General features: G+C 41.9%; 1 protein-coding gene across 1 annotated transcript in view; it reads left to right on the top strand.

Annotated features, from left to right (window-relative positions):
- Positions 1-16,823, top strand: part of LOC124120537 (succinyl-CoA:3-ketoacid coenzyme A transferase 1, mitochondrial-like) — a 55,416-nt gene that overhangs the window by 23,043 nt on the left and 15,550 nt on the right. Inside the window, exons 5-9 of the mRNA XM_046483376.1 lie at positions 3,100-3,249; positions 3,516-3,622; positions 6,826-6,994; positions 14,319-14,430; positions 14,536-14,630. Of these exons, the coding sequence (XP_046339332.1) occupies positions 3,100-3,249; positions 3,516-3,622; positions 6,826-6,994; positions 14,319-14,430; positions 14,536-14,630 (633 nt within the window). The remainder of the gene's footprint in view (positions 1-3,099; positions 3,250-3,515; positions 3,623-6,825; positions 6,995-14,318; positions 14,431-14,535; positions 14,631-16,823) is intronic.

The following is a 16,823-nucleotide window of genomic DNA, read 5'->3' as shown; positions in this document are numbered from 1 at the left end:
AAAACCAAGAATTCATTTCTGATCATATGAGCTCAGTATCAAGAGGTCTTACATTGCTGCGACATCAAGGCCTCGTAGCCAATTCTAATTGGTCAGACCTTTACACCAAAGAATTACTACGTCAACTATGGGAGGCAACAACCATTATTAATGGTCACATTTGTAACAATAACAAGGAGGTGATGCAGTATTCTAAAGATCAAATGCTAATTATATCAGCACAAACCATGTGTTCAATTTATTGACAATCTGTACAAAGAACACAATTCAAAAGCTGTTTCTCAGGAATCCAAAGCGCTACAGAGAAATGTTCTAACAGCTGTAGAGGAGGTAAAGATAGTTCTTTTTGAAAGCCACTTGACAAGATATGACTCTGGTCCAGTGGAGTGCATAACAGATGAAGAACGATTCATGAACGACTGAACTTTGCCCCCGCTCTCTCACTTCACAGTACAGATTATTCATCCGGAAGTGCTAACTACAAGAATTACCTCCAAACACTGGAAAAATTCAGAATGGTTCATCTGCCTTTATTGAAACAAATGATAAGACAACACGATAAACTTGTAAGCATAGTTCTACAATATGCTTTACTAACACATTCCCATTCGTCCAATGTTCAGGAAATGTCTACGTTTCCTTTTCAAAGGCCAACATTAGCGGTGGGCAGTCCTTTATACTTGTGACCAAACCAATTGTGGCATTTCTGCACAACAGGGGAATTTGTTGCGCTTTTTACCTAGATGATGGAATTAACGCTACTACGCTACTCCAACAACAACAACTGAATTTCACCCTGAAATTATTAACTCAAGTAGGTTGGTTAATAAATTATCAGAAATCAGACCTACAACCCTCCCAGGACCTCGAATTCCTAGGGATCAGGTTTCTAACAAGGCAGAATGAAATTCTAGTACTGGAAGATCGGTGGATAAAAATCCAGAATTACTTACCAGCACTTTACAGCAATTCACAACCAAATCTCTATCAACCAATGGCAAGTGTTACTCGGCCTACTTACATCAGCTCAGGCTCTGACTATTCAAGGGAGACTACACTTACGTCCAATGCAGAGATTTCTAAATCTATACTTAGAATACAAGGAATTAAAACTTCGACTGCCGCACAAATTGAGGAAACACCTTTTATGGTAGACAGTAAAATTGAACGTCCGCACAGAAACTTATTACACGCAATCACCTTTACATGGACGCTTCACTTCAAGGATGGGGAGCACACCTCAACTCGGAAGTAACGTCAGGCATATGATCCGAGACAAAAACATCCGTCCATATCAATTATCTGGAATATGAAGCAGTAATCCGAGCAATATCCCACTCGACCCCACACTTAAGAAACAAATTTGCGATGATCAGATCGGATAATTCAACTGTGGCCTTCAACATAAATCTGAAGTTAACGTTTCAACTTTATGAACTTGTAGACAGCCTAAGTCTAACATTATGGGCAAGACGCATACCAGGAGTGGCAAATGTCTCAGCAGACACCCTATCCAGACCAGCCAAACCATTACCAACATAATGGAAACTTCACCCAGGAGCATTCCAGTTGGTAGTTAAGGAGAAAGGCAGCCCATTAATAGACCTATTTGCAAACAGGAACTATCAGGAATCACAACACTAAAACTTCCAAACTTCTTCTTCAAGTAGCAGACTACCTTCATTTAAGAAGCACAAGGAATCTTAAAGGCTTGACACTAGGCATCTGCTTGGCTGATATCAGTTCTGTCTGATATCCATGGGATAGATGCCAATCGCATTAGATTTGACAGTGGCAACCAGACAGACAATTCATTGTCCCGGCTCCCTCCGCCATCCATGGTTCAGAGGATACAGAGGATTTATCACTATGCCCAGCATGACGCTTACTCGTATACTTAAAAAAGTCACAACATAGAAGAAGAGGTTTTAAAAGACTGTTTATTCCTTTATTAAGGAATACTCGCTCTGTAATCCCAAGAAAAACTATTTCATTCTGGAGAAGAGCTGTCATTCTCAGGGCATACAGAGCAGCCAGTTTGGATCCCCATCAGCTTCCAACCCTCATGAAGCGCAATAGCCTCTACTCTAGCGCTTTATAGTAACTGCTCGATACCATCAACCCTTGAAGGCTGCTTCTGGAAATTAGATACAGTGTTTTCCAATCACAAGCATTAATCAATTTGGACTGCTTGTTGCTGCACAGCAACCCACAAAGCCCACCAGATGATCATCTACACTCACACACGACATCACATAGATTCAGGGAAGTCGGGTTACTCTTCCATAACCAACAACTGAGAGTCCATGTTCCTGTTTTACTACGCAAATCAGCACATGAGTGATAAGGATTGTGTTGAAGATTATTGATCGGTTCTGAACTCTGTAATCGTTTAAGGCAAGCAAGATCTTTAAATATCTTCGCAAACCTTTCAAAATCCACAAAATCTAAAAAGACTTACTTCCATATATGCTGCTCACAAAAAAGCAAGTACACCAAAAGAATGATTAAGAAAACAACATAGAAAATCATGGGTTTATAGAACAGATTGGCGTTAATCACACATACAGGTGGATCCAACACCTCAGTGAGATTTCAGCAATAAGTATGAGTCAGGATAAGATAAAATATGTATATTTTTTAGGAAAAATATTGTTTATACTTATCCTGAGTCATATGCATGAGCACCCACCCGGCCTCCCCTCTCTGCACTGATGTGTTTTCGGACAATTAAGTAGGGTAAAAGAGAGAATGATGAGTTATTGGTCTTGGTCACATGGTTTCGGTGCACCTGTGCAGACACAGGGTGTATAGGGTGAGATGTTTTTCTGTTCACAGCACAGGATGTTTCCACTTCCAAGTTTGAAGAGAGAGATAATCAATAAGTATGAGTCAGGATAAGTATAAATAATAGTTTTCTAAAAAAAATACATTATTAAAAGCCTCATCTGTTTAGACAAAATTACATCTTTTATGTTTTATGTTTTTCAGTTTCTATTTTTAAAAAAAGTGCATCTGTCAATGAGATGAAAATCCTCTTTTAAATGATGTTAATACTTGTGAGTATTTGGTAATATTGTGTGATTGCTACTGCCACAGGGCACCCTTGCTGAGAGGATCCGTGCTGGTGGCGCCGGTGTGCCAGCCTTCTTCACTCCCACTGGCTATGGCACTCTCATACATGAAGGTGGAGCACCTATCAAATACAACTCGGACGGCTCCATTGATATTGCCAGCAGTCCAAGGGAGGTAATAGTGTAGTACACATATTTTTCAATAAACAACATTTGCTTGATGCATATTACAAGCCATATTCATTAATCTTTCTGGAAATATTATTCTAAATCTTATATATTGTTTGTCTTATATTGGTACCTTGCTTCTTGTTCATTGTGCGCAACTAGGACACTTTTCTGTGGTCAGTTTGTCGCCATATATGATAAGACTATGTACCACATGTTCCAGTCACTCACATCAGTGAGTCAGTCTGTAGGTTGTTCTTTGTCTTTTGACAGTGTCGGACTTTCAGTGGTGTGCCCTACATTATGGAGGAGGCCATAACAGGGGACTTTGCCCTGGTGAAGGCCTGGAAGGCAGATAAAGCAGGAAACCTCACATTCAGGTTGGTACTGCCACAATTATTTATGGTGATAACTCAAGGTAATTTTAAGCAAGTGAGCTCATTAGACATCTTTTGGTAGTTCTCTGTCTGTCTGTTTTTGTATGTCTCTTAAGCGTGACATGGCCAATGAAGCAAAGCATTTCAACAATGCTAACAGACTTACGATATGATTTAAACTTTGCCATGGCAGGCATGTGAACAGATCATTTCAGACTATGTATTTGACATGCAGTAAGTGAAATGTGGAAGTCAAGAAATAAATAAAATGGATTTGACTTTTTCACATCTACCAAAAAAACTATTTGACCAGTGAACCTGAAACTTCCAATGATAACACTCTAGTTTCCTCAAAGAGGTTCCAATCCCATTTTTTTCAATATGGCTACTACAACAGCAATTTTATAAGGCTATTCATTGCTGTATCACACTCTTCACAGGACGCCTTGCTTTCAAACGGGCTGCATTGAGTCAGTTTTTAATTCTCTATTGATAACAGTAGCAGATTTGAATCTATTGCGTAGTGCAATTAATGTTATGAGACGATCTTGTCCAGGTGTTGTTTTTCTTAGGCCTATCCCACAACGGTCTCATCACCTTTGATGGTACTTGTCCTACAGTCTAGAAATGACACATTTTGATTTGCCAAACATTCAGGCAATGTGGGATATTGACGACCCCTCCATCGTACCCACAATTCGCCATTTTGTCTGTTCATGGAGATGCAGTCTCAGAGACATTTTTAAGCATTTTTTTAAGCATGGTGCTCACCTCAATTGCATTAGTGATTGTGAGTTATCCTATGGGTGCTTACACTTTGGCTTCTGTGAGCATCGCATGCTGTTCATGCATGATGTGAAATGTCATTGTGATTAGATGTTGTGTTCAGATGCAACGCCACGGTATTGTAAATGTACACCTCAACGATAGCTACATTCAAGTCATTAGTTCCCTTATTTTTTGTTGGCAGTATATTTTAGGCCAGCTTACTTGCCTATATTGAGAGGTGAAGCCGAGAATCACTAAGTCCCGTTGTCAAAGATATGGTATAATATGCCATAGAAAAATGTAGATTAGGTCTCATTTGACAACAATTCATATATTGCTTCAGGCTCTGCAATGTTCTTTAAACTATGCATGTTAGAAATTGAGGGAAGCATGTAAATGCAAATGTTTTATTCAAACAAATGTGCAAACCAACATTGCGAATTTTGGTATTTTCACATATATTTAAGTTTTGTCAAATATTTAAAAAGTTAGTACATGGACTTTTAATTATACTTCTATGCAAAACTTTAAGATAGTGATTGATTTCTCAATATGCCTCCAAGGCTGAGTTTGGATTTGGCACAGTAATTAACCAGAGTGCTTTGTGTAGTACAATGTACACTAACCCTGTATTTCTTGAGTTGGACAGTTAGATTAAATAACCAATGTATGCATGTTGTTAGAGGGTAGTCGGGCCCCCAGCAATGTATGCATGTTGTTAGAGGGTGCTCAGGTCCCCACTAATGTATGCATGTTGTTAGAGGGTAGTCAGGCCCCCAGCAATGTATGCATGTTGTTAGAGGGTAGTCAGGCCCCCAGCAATGTATGCATGTTGTTAGAGGGTGGTCAGGCCCCCACTAATGTATGCATGTTGTTAGGGGGTAGTCAGGCCCCCAGCAATGTATGCATGTTGTAAAAGGGGGTGGTCAGGCCCCCACTGATGTATGCATGTTGTTAGAGGGTAGTCAGGCCCCCAGCAATGTATGCATGTTGTTAGAGGGTGGTCAGGCCCCCACTAATGTATGCATGTTGTTAGAGGGTAGTCGGGCCCCCAGCAATGTATGCATGTTGTAAGAGGGTGGTCAGGCCCCCACTGATGTATGCATGTTGTTAGAGGGTTGTCAGGTCCCCAGCAATGTATGCATGTTGTTAGAGGGTAGTCGGGCCCCCAGCAATGTATGCATGTTGTTAGAGGGTAGTCAGGCCCCCAGCAATGTATGCATGTTGTTAGAGGGTAGTCAGGCCCCCACTAATGTATGCATGTTGTTAGAGGGTAGTCAGGTCCCCACTAATGTATGCATGTTGTTAGAGGGTAGTCAGGCCCCCAGCAATGTATGCATGTTGTTAGAGGGTAGTCGGGCCCCCAGCAATGTATGCATGTTGTTAGAGGGTAGTCAGGTCCCCACTAATGTATGCATGTTGTTAGAGGGTGGTCAGGCCCCCACTAATGTATGCATGTTGTTAGAGGGTAGTCGGGCCCCCAGCAATGTATGCATGTTGTAAGAGGGTGCTCAGGTCCCCACTAATGTATGCATGTTGTTAGAGGGTAGTCGGGCCCCCAGCAATGTATGCATGTTGTAAGAGGGTGGTCAGGCCCCCACTGATGTATTCATGTTGTTAGAGGGTGGTCAGGCCCCCACTAATGTATGCATGTTGTTAGAGGGTGCTCAGGTCCCCACTAATGTATGCATGTTGTTAGAGGGTAGTCAGGCCCCCAGCAATGTATGCATGTTGTAAGAGGGTAGTCGGGTCCCCAGCAATGTATGCATGTTGTAAGAGGGTAGTCAGGCCCCCACTAATGTATGCATGTTGTTAGAGGGTAGTCGGGCCCTAACCAATGTATGCATGTTGTAAGAGGGTAGCCGGGCCCCCAGCAATGTATGCATGTTGTAAGAGGGTAGTCGGGTCCCCAGCAATGTATGCATGTTGTTAGAGGGTAGTCGGGCCCTAACCAATGTATGCATGTTGTAAGAGGGTGGTCAGGCCCCCACTAATGTATGCATGTTGTTAGAGGGTGGTCAGGCCCCCAGCAATGTATGCATGTTGTTAGAGGCAACTGAATGGATCGGGTGGTCAGACTTGGTGCCTTGGTTGATTGTATGTCACTGTATCCCAATTGTGTGGATCGATGCTCATGATGTAAATTGCTGGATAGTATGGTCCAGAATTCATTATTTAGAGATCCCATGCTTTAGCTGAGTGTGGTGTTACACAACAAACAAGTTTCTCAAGGGGAAAAAAAGACATATTTTCATGTAGTACCATCACATTTTATTTTTTTGCCCTGTTCAATAGATACTCTTTGCTTTCAATATTACAAATCATCCTATAATGGTTTGTATTCTGTTGTATGTTTAGTAGACATGATTCATGTTTAGAATTTTGTAAAGTAGCGAGCTGGGAGGTTTCACTGACTAAAACTGATGGCATTGCTGCAGGAAGACAGCACGTAACTTCAACCCACCAATGTGTAAAGCCGCGACCATTACTATAGCTGAGGTGGAGGAGATTGTGGATGTTGGAGAAATCCCTGCAGAAGATGTCCATGTGCCCCACATTTATGTGCAGCGTGTCATCCGTGGACCAAAGTATGAGAAGAGGATTGAGGTGGGTAGCTTGCAAGCCACTTTATACAAGGTAGAATGGTAAAAATCTCTCTAAGGTGTAAGACCATTTTCTTGTGAGTGACAAGATGTTGCTGTACTTTATTATCACTGGCACTTGTCAACAAAGAAAGACAAAAAGAGTTTATAAAACGATAGAGCTAAACACATTTTTAGACTTGTTTATTATGGGTTGTAAAATATTATTATTTTATCCTTACTCATTGCTTATCTCTACTCATTTCCGAAAGGTAGTGGAAACTTCCTGAACTGTGTTCCCGGAGAACAGAGAAAACATCTCAGCCGAATGCACCCCCGTCACATCAAATCATATTTCATTTTACTAGCAAGGACGTGTCTCACTATGACTCTCCAATCTTTTGCTTAATTTATTGGTTAGATTCTGCTACCACACTAAATTATGTCTGCGATGGGTGATGTATCCTTTTCATATTACTTTCACTTGATTTAGACCGGCAGCCCAGAGCACTTTGGTCAAACGAACAAGGTACCAATATCCGAACACAGGAACATTTACTGTGTAACCCAACATATTCATATATGGATGTCTGCCGGGGACCCCCTGCTGCGTGTGGCCCCTGGCCCCCCAAAAGTAGGGACCATTCAAGGGCTGGATCAAACATTGGAGGTACCACATGAAAGTAAGTGTAAATGACCTGGTTCATCTCACAGAGTACAGAATGGGCCACACCAGACAAATCTTCCTCTGCATTAGGCCTGCCAGACACCCCCAGAGAGGGTCCCAAAATTTGGGCTGGGTTAAACATTTGGAGGTACCACATGAAATCAACATATAATGAACTATTACACTCTACTAAGTATAAAATACCCATTGCCAGACAAATCGTCTGCTGCATAAGGCCCGCCAGACACCCCCAAATGTTGACCCTTAATGCACTCAGTGGACACTCCGGTAAAATTTGACTAGAGTATACATTCAAAGTACCAGATGAAAGTAAGTTTAGATGAACAGGTACATGTTACTGAGTACAAAACGGCCCATACCTGACAAATTTTGCTCTGCATAAGGTCCGCCATACCCCCCAGAGAGGGTCCCAAAATTTCGGCTGGGTTAAACATTGGAGGTACCACATAAAACCAACATAAAATGAACAATTGCACTCTACTTATTGCACAATACCCTTTGCCAGACAAATCATCTTCTGCATAAGGCCCGCCAGACACCCACAAAAAGTTTACCCTTCAGGTATACACGGGTAAAATTGGCCTGGAATATATATCGATTGTACCACATTAAGGTAAGTTGAAATGAACAGGTTCATATCACAGAGTACAGAATGGGCCACACCAGACAAATCTTCCTCTGCATAAGGCTTAAACATTGGAGGTATCACATGGAACCAACATAAAATGAACAATTGCACTCTACTTATTGCACAATACCCATTGCCAGACAAATCCTCTTCTGTTTAAGGCCCGCCAGACACACCCTCAACCCACCCCACACAGTTGACCCTCTGTAATCCCAGTGTGCAAAATGAAACATAGGAGGCAGAAGAGCATTGGACATCAGCTCTGAGAGTCAACAGATGGTTAAATTTATGTTTTGTTCTTAAAGATGGAAGGATTTTATTGAGATTCAAATCACGTATTTATAAAATTATGGATTCCTACAAACCCAAACATGCTTAGGTAGTCCTCAAAGCCTGCTATAAGAATGGTTAATGATAGTCCCTAATACCATTTGGAAATCTCTTGGTGATAATTGTGTTTAAAAACCTATGATCTCCGTTTATTTAGCAAGTTTTATCATCTAAAAAGCTGAATTCCGGCCAAATATGTCCATAGTTATTAATTTTACATAGACGTCCTCTCTTCGTTGACGAGATACTATTGCGTCAGGAAAATCAAGTCTGCAATAGTCCAATAATCGACAAGACAACTTGATAAGAACAACACACCTACGAAATCGATTCCAGCCAGCAACAGTGACTGCAAGAAGCATCCCTGGCCTTCGACGAATATCTTCACAAACCGTACGTCGCCGCCTCAGATGTGCAGGGATTGTCGCCAGAAGACCCACCAGACGTCCCATTTTGACAGGAAACCACGTCATCAGTTTGCAGACAGCGTCTACGCTGGACAGTCATACAGTAGGGACAAGTTCTATTCACTGACGAGTCTCGTTTCACCCCAAGACGGATTCGAGTGTACTGACGTCGTGGTGAACGTTACGTCAATCATTGTGTCATGGAAGAAGATCGGTTCTGGGGCGACAGCGTTATGGTATCTGGTGGGATTACAGCAAGACAGAGGACCCGTTTGGTAGTGGTAGAGGTAAATTTCAATGGACAGCACTACCGCGACGAGATCATCGGCCCTGTTGTTCTACCGTTTTGCGTTGTCATGGCCCAGGCATTACCTTTCAACGTGACAACGCCTGGCCTCATATTGCTCGACTTGTTCAGGATCTCTTCAACCAAACAATGTGAATGTCATCCCCTGGCCGGCCGGCTCCCCTGATCTATCACCAATCGAGCACGTGTGGGATGAGATGAATCTGCGCCTTCGACGTCAACCACGTGTTCCACAGACACTCCAGGAACTTCGAAACATGCTCCAGCAGATATGGACAGATATCCCACAGGACTTTGTGGGACGCCTGGTCCATTCCATGAGACAAAGATGTGTTGCTTGCATCGCAACAAGAGGTGGACACACTCGCTATTAACTTTTAGATTGACATTTTGGCATGTTCATGGTTTTTTTTAAAGTCAGTGTGACAAATTAAACCATTTGAACACTTACAGGAGTCTTTTATCTGTTGCAAACCGAAATTGTTTCAGATTTGGTAAAAAACATAATTTTGCATCAAATCTTATTCAATGTCACGGGAACCTTTGTTGTTCAGTATATAAAAATCATGGCACATAGCATCATATGCCTATCTGGCTTGTAGGAATCCATAGCCAAGCTATCAGGCTATAGGAGGCTTTGAGGACTTCATAGCTGATCAGATATATATTCACAAGAACCAGATTCATGCCATTTTCATTACATTTCAACGATAGGCCTAATCTATGATATCAACACTAGTATTCAGAGACCTAATTTTATAAATACGTGATTTTAATCTCAATAAAATCCTTCCATCTTTAAGAACAAAACATAAATTTGACCATCTGTTGACTCAGAGCTGATGTCCAATGCTCTTCTGCCTCCTATGTTTCATTTTGCACACTGGGATTACAGAGAGTCAACTGTGTGGGGTGGGGTGAGGGTGTGTCTGGCGGGCCTTAAACAGAAGAGGATTTGTCTGGCAATGGGTATTTTGTAATAAGTAGAGTGCAATTGTTCATTTTATGTTGGTTCCATGTGATACCTCCAATTTTACCCGTGTATACCTGAAGGGTAAACTTTTTGTGGGTGTCTGGCGGGCCTTATGCAGAAGATGATTTGTCTGGCAAAGGGTATTGTGCAATAAGTAGAGTGCAATTGTTCATTTTATGTTGGTTTTATGTGGTACCTCCAATGTTTAACCCAGCCGAAATTTTGGGACCCTCTCTGGGGGGTATGGCGAACCTTATGCAGAGCAAAATTTGTCAGGTATGGGCCGTTTTGTACTCAGTAACATGTACCTGTTCATCTAAACTTACTTTCATCTGGTACTTTGAATGTATACTCTAGTCAAATTTTACCGGAGTGTCCACTGAGTGCATTAAGGGTCAACATTTGGGGGTGTCTGGCGGGCCTTATGCAGCAGACGATTTGTCTGGCAATGGGTATTTTATACTTAGTAGAGTGTAATAGTTCATTATATGTTGATTTCATGTGGTACCTCCAAATGTTTAACCCAGCCCAAATTTTGGGACCATCTCTGGGGTGTCTGGCAGGCCTTATGCAGAGGAAGATTTGTCTGGTGTGGCCCATTCTGTGCTCTGTGAGATGAACCAGGTCATTTACACTTACTTTCATGTGGTACCTCCAATGTTTGATCCAGCCCTTTAATGGTGGGGGCCAGGGGCCACACGCAGCAGGGGGTCCCCGGCAGACATCCATATATGAATATGTTGGGTTACACAGTAAATGTTCCTGTGTTCGGATATTGGTACCTTGTTCGTTTGACCAAAGTGCACTGGGCTGCTGCTCTAATTGGGTATTAATATGTGGTTGTTTTCCATGTAAAAAGATATGTGGCTGCCATTTTGAATTTGCGTTACATTTGTTTACCTCTTACCAAGGTAGTCAAATTTGTTTGCAATTCTAATCTAGCTATTAACATGCTTATATATATTTAAATACCTCTAGCTCTTGGTGTTACATATAGTTTTCGTGTATTTAAAAATTATACACTTTTAAAACTTGTAACTTTTTGCCGATTGTATCATCTGTGTTTTTCATTGGCATGCTCAAGTCCATCTCAACTACAACTTCTGATTTTGGGGTGTACAAATTGTCGTGTTTCAAATCTTCTAAAGATCCCCATCCACGTTGCTTGGATTGCACTCGGGGTTGCACTCCAATTTAAAATGTTATTTTTGTTCACCGCTCTCTCCTTCGAGACCATACTTACCACCTCAGATGTCTGGTTTGTCTTGATTGAGGCCGCACCGCCTCCGTTGTCTAGTGGTAGAGCGTCCACCCGGAGAGCGAAAGATCCAAGGATCAATCCCTGGCCGTGTCATACCAAAAGACGTTAAAAGATGGTACATGTTGTTACCCTGTCTGGTGCACGGCATTAAGGGGCTAAAACAAGGACTGGTCGGCTCGGAGTCAGTATACTGTGTCTGAGTGGGGTATTTATGTTAAACTGCGGCATGGTATCTCAGTGAGTTAGCACTATAAATCAGCATCAGTCTGGACTAGTACAAGCAGCCAAAAACACATACATGCACGTTACTATATAAGTGCAATAATCTTGAACGCGACGTTAAACCCCACGGAGTTGGAACTTCACTCACGGTTCCAGATGGTGCTTCAGCCTTCGGGCAATCAAACATCGGCCTGTTTGCGACTTACCAGAACCACCAACTTAAGACGTATGTCTCCCCGTACGCTTTTTCGGCCTCTTGTATTACTGCCCATGGTGATACTAAGGATCAAAGATACAAGAACCTTGCTCTGACTTTGGTTGTGCCTTTGTGGCCAGCAAGGAGGTGGTTCGTCGACCTTTAAAAGACTTTGCAGATGAAGATCCACTACCCCTCCCACAGTGGTCCAACCTACTCATCCACCCTCATAGCAAACTACCTCACCCAAAGCTAGGCAGATTTCATCTGCAAACATTGTCTTTAAAAGAAGTGAAGTGCCAATGGCTATTCAGAGTGTGCAGCTAAGAACATTATTTTGGCACATCGTCTCTCAACATACGATGTCAAGTGGCGATCAATTCCTAGCTGAATACCTCCTACACTTGTGTACCAAAAGATACTTGAATTGTAGCATCATTAAAAGGTAATTGGTAGCGCCAAATTCAGTGTTGGCCGTTCAGGGAAATAGCAAAACGACAAAATACTGGCTCTACTACACTCCTCCAGGCTCCAGGATCAGAAGGCCAATTTCGGCCCCCTGCGTGGGATTTTAATGTGCTACTTGGAGGTATGCACGGGCCCCCCTTGAAGCTCCATAACCCATCCTCCTTTATGACCTTACCAAGAAAACAATGTTTCTCTTGGCTTTAGCCACTGCAGCAGGGGTGAGCGATTTACATGTGCTTGACATTACCCGTGTGCGTTTTTGAGCATGTCACGCAGGAAGCAGTATACCTCGGGTTGTGCTGGGTATTTTTCCATAGCAATAAAAACTCAACTTCCAGGCCAACCTAATCGTTCCTTCACCATCCCACCAATCTTGATGATTGTGGGGTCGAAAATGAGGATAAACTCCTCTTTTGTCCGGTGCGCGCACTACAAGCTTTCATCCGCCGTTCCCAACTCGGCCGTGGCTTGCGCAATCAGTTACCGGGTACTCAAAGAGAAAAATTTCAATATCCCCTCATCCACGACCGAAGTTGGTCGCAACACCATATCTCTATGGTTATGCGCAGTCATACCTTGATCCTCCGAGAGCAAACAATCCTCACGAGATCAGAGCGGTAGCCTCTACCATGGCTCTACACTGCAATTAGAGCTGCTTTTTATGCCATATGGTTATTTAACAAGTTTTTGTCTTGTCAAGGGTTTTGTTTATTGAGGTTTTTCTGACATGTGAAGGTATACCTCCTCAATACCGTCTGATACAGATGCATTGAGGAGTAATGCAGGGTAAGTATACAAATGCAAAAAATATTCAGATTTTACTCATCAACTTAGACTACTGGTATGTTGGTGGTCATCTTCCCGAGGCAAGAGAGTTAACTGACTTTAAAAGTCCAGTTTCCACCCTTGCCAAAATAGACTGGAATTCCTGGGCTTGATCGTAGTGCTACCAGTGGCTATGACGAGTTATGTCCCTTCTGTGCCTTTCCTATGGATATATTTTCGAAGATGTTAGACCGCCTCCATGGTCTAATGGTAGAGCGTCTGCCCGGAGAGCGGAAGGTCCGGGGTTCGATCCCCTGCCGCGTCATACCAAGCGACGTTAAAAGATGGTACTTGTTGTTACCCTGTCTGGTGCTCGGCATTAAGGGGTTAAAGCAAGGACTGGTCGGCTCGGAGTCAGTATACTGTGTCTGAGTGGGGTATTCATGTTAAATTGCGGTATGGTATCTCAGTGGGCTAGCACTATAAATCGGCATCAGACCGGTCTAGTACAAGCAGCCATGCACGTCGCTATATAAGTGCAATAATCTTGGACGCGACGTTAAAACCAATTTCACCTCACCTCACCAATCAGATTCCACTTCTCGTAATACTTGCATTTGCTTCAAACAAAATGGCGGCGCCCAGTCAAGATGATCTGATCGATAATCAAGATCTATATTGTGATAAAAACGGGTCTTACATCACCAACTGCATCAAATCATGTGAGCACCTCGATTAAAAACTTAAAAAGATTTGGAAAATAGCTGTTGACGAGTTGGCGGTGCACAGGCTTTGCAAATCCTGCTATCGACCGAAATCTGCTTGACAGTTTATGAACCGGATTTCAATTTCGTTGTGCGGTTGTGATTGGACTATGCATAGACTTGTTGGTCCAGCCATAATGGCAGCCTAGTTCGGCAAGGGTGGAAACTGGACTTTTATTGTCAGTTAACTCACTTGTCTCGGGAAGATGGTTGGTGGTTGAGAAAACAGCTTTGTTTTATCAGGATATCAGGATTATCTGCTTGGCCAGAGGATACTTTTAACATAGTTTGAGGCAGCACCTAATACTTTCTTAATTAATACCTAATTACTGTATTGCAGAGGTTGCGGTTGACAAAAGAAAAAACAAAGGATGAATCTCATGATGCTGGCGCTCTGATGAGGGAGAGGATAATCAAGCGAGCTGCTGTGGAATTCCTTGACGGCATGTATGGTATCCTTCCTACTGGTCTAAAGAAGGCTTCAAGTACTGTACATATTGTCAAATTACAATGCATTGTACATAGAAATGTGGAAAATGTTACTTAACCCTTGTCAGTAAACCTTGGTATTGGAATGCCCATGTTGGCCAGCAACTTTATCCGCCCGGGTATCAACGTCAACCTGCAGAGTGAGAACGGCATCCTTGGACTGGTATGTAACATTAGGAATTCCTATTGAAGGGGAATCCTTTATTAAATTACTCTGAAATTTTACAGGTTACCTTTGTGGAAAGAAACATTGTAAATTATTGGTTGTAAATTATATTTCTTGGATAACAGTTGAAAATACACAAAACATGATGGGTATCTCTATTCACCACAAGTGTTTTTAATATGGGAAGGATCAACTGAGTGACTTGGACATTAGAGCAGCTTGTGTACATGATAACTTGAGTCCCGGTATGTATTTATGGAATTTGCTGAAACTTGGTATACATGGTGGGATTCATGGTCTAGGTGGGATTTCACTCATGAGATGATCTGTTACGGTAATTGTTTCTTTCAGAAAGTATTGTTAGCATGGCATGGAGATTTCATATTTGTAAGACCACCTGAGTTCGCAACAATTCATGTTCTTGCATGTGTTTAGCTGACATGGAAGGTCAGGGCTACTCTGTGTGAAGTCCCAGTAAAGCTTGTGTACACACTATCTGGAGCATGTCTAACTGGAACATGATCTCCAGGGAGTTCATTGCAGAGATTGAAAGTCTCTAATAGAACTGAAGTGCTGATAACTTTGTAATTATGACAGCAAGAGTCCTAGGACTTTCTGTTTCAAAGGTGTACTGCATTGGGCATGTGTCTTTCAAACCTGATGTTATGTTGTTAAAGTGTAAGTGGTTGTGACAAGGCACCCTGTGAAGGGTGTGACCCTGACAGCTTACCACAGGCAGCAAAGGGAGGGGCTGTGTGCCAATGGCATCATACCATGTTTACAGCAAATCAAAGCTTCGCACCTGTTTCACAGGTGGCAGAAAATGTTGTTGGCGACGTAGCAGTGAGCAGTATGCCAGGGCAACAATTGTTGACCATTTGACTGGCCAGTGATATGTTGACAAAATTTTACGTCCTGTTGTTCTATTTGCTAAATTTATCAGCAGACATTTTGAACTGCAAGATGACAATGCCAGACATCATGTCCAGATTGTCACCTATTATCTCAGACGAGAAGGCACACGGACATTGGACTGGCCCGCTAAGTACCCTGACATGTCCGCAATAGAGCATCTGTGGGATGTTCTCGGGCGGAGAGTATACGCCAGACACCCAGCACTCGCCATCATTGCCCAGCTTTGGTAGCTCTTACACAACAAGTAAATCAACAGTATACCATCCAGGTGTTGACCAACAAGGTGGAGACACCAGATATAGATAGGCACACCCAAAATTATTTTACAGACATTTATCGTCATTACACCTTCACTATCATTTCATCAGTTCCTTTACTTTTTGTTGGTAATATATCTTTCTGATATTCAACACAAACCCTGCATGTTATATACCTGACTTTAACTGGTACTTTTGCTTTAACCGCTCTCAACAGAAAAAAACAACCTTCAGGCATTATATTTTGGAGTTAAATCATGATCTTTTAGGAGGTTCAAACTGCAGTTATTCAAAAACAGTCCAAAATGGTGGGTGCATCATGCTCAGAAATTATGTAATGTGATATTAATACAAGGAACATGTCAATATGTGATTATCCTGTGCACGTGTTTCGACAATGTTAAGGATAACACATATACTTAAAGGAATCATAAATGATCATCATCGACGATGTTTTGTGCAGGACATAAGTACTTCGCTCCAAAAAAATATCACAGGATTCAAACCCTGATTCTTTCCGCAAATATTATCTTTGGTTGGTAAACACTGTTCCCTTTAACACAGGTTTAACCCACATCAACTCAAGTTTTACACAAAATACAATGAAATAAATAACAAATTGCATAGTTTGTGCACTTCCATTATTGTAGATATAACTTAGCATGTATACAAGATAATATTAAAATACACTATTGCTTGGGTTAAAGTTCAGCCTCTAAAACATTCATTCAAGACATCAACATTAAAGGAAATATATGATTCAATGTAAATATGATAACTACTTATAAATGCTTATTTATAATGCCTAATCTTTGATTACTATTTCATCCCATTTGGAAGTCAAGACCCATTAAAAACTAACCTTTTGTGGTGATCTACGAATACTCCCAATGCAGTGCATATAGTCAGTTGGCCAGGGGTGAAAAACAAGATTTTCGTTCCCACATTTTCCTGTATACCTTAAACCTTTTCTATTGCATAAAGGAGGTATCTGTACACAATTTCCATTGGGTAGTAA

Source organism: Haliotis rufescens, unplaced genomic scaffold (assembly GCF_023055435.1).
Source record: "Haliotis rufescens isolate VD_foot unplaced genomic scaffold, xgHalRufe1.0.p SCAF_2, whole genome shotgun sequence".
Taxonomy (NCBI): Eukaryota; Metazoa; Mollusca; class Gastropoda; order Lepetellida; family Haliotidae; genus Haliotis; species Haliotis rufescens.
The sequence above is the reverse complement of the archived record's forward strand: the minus strand, read 5'-3'. Positions and strand labels throughout refer to the sequence as shown.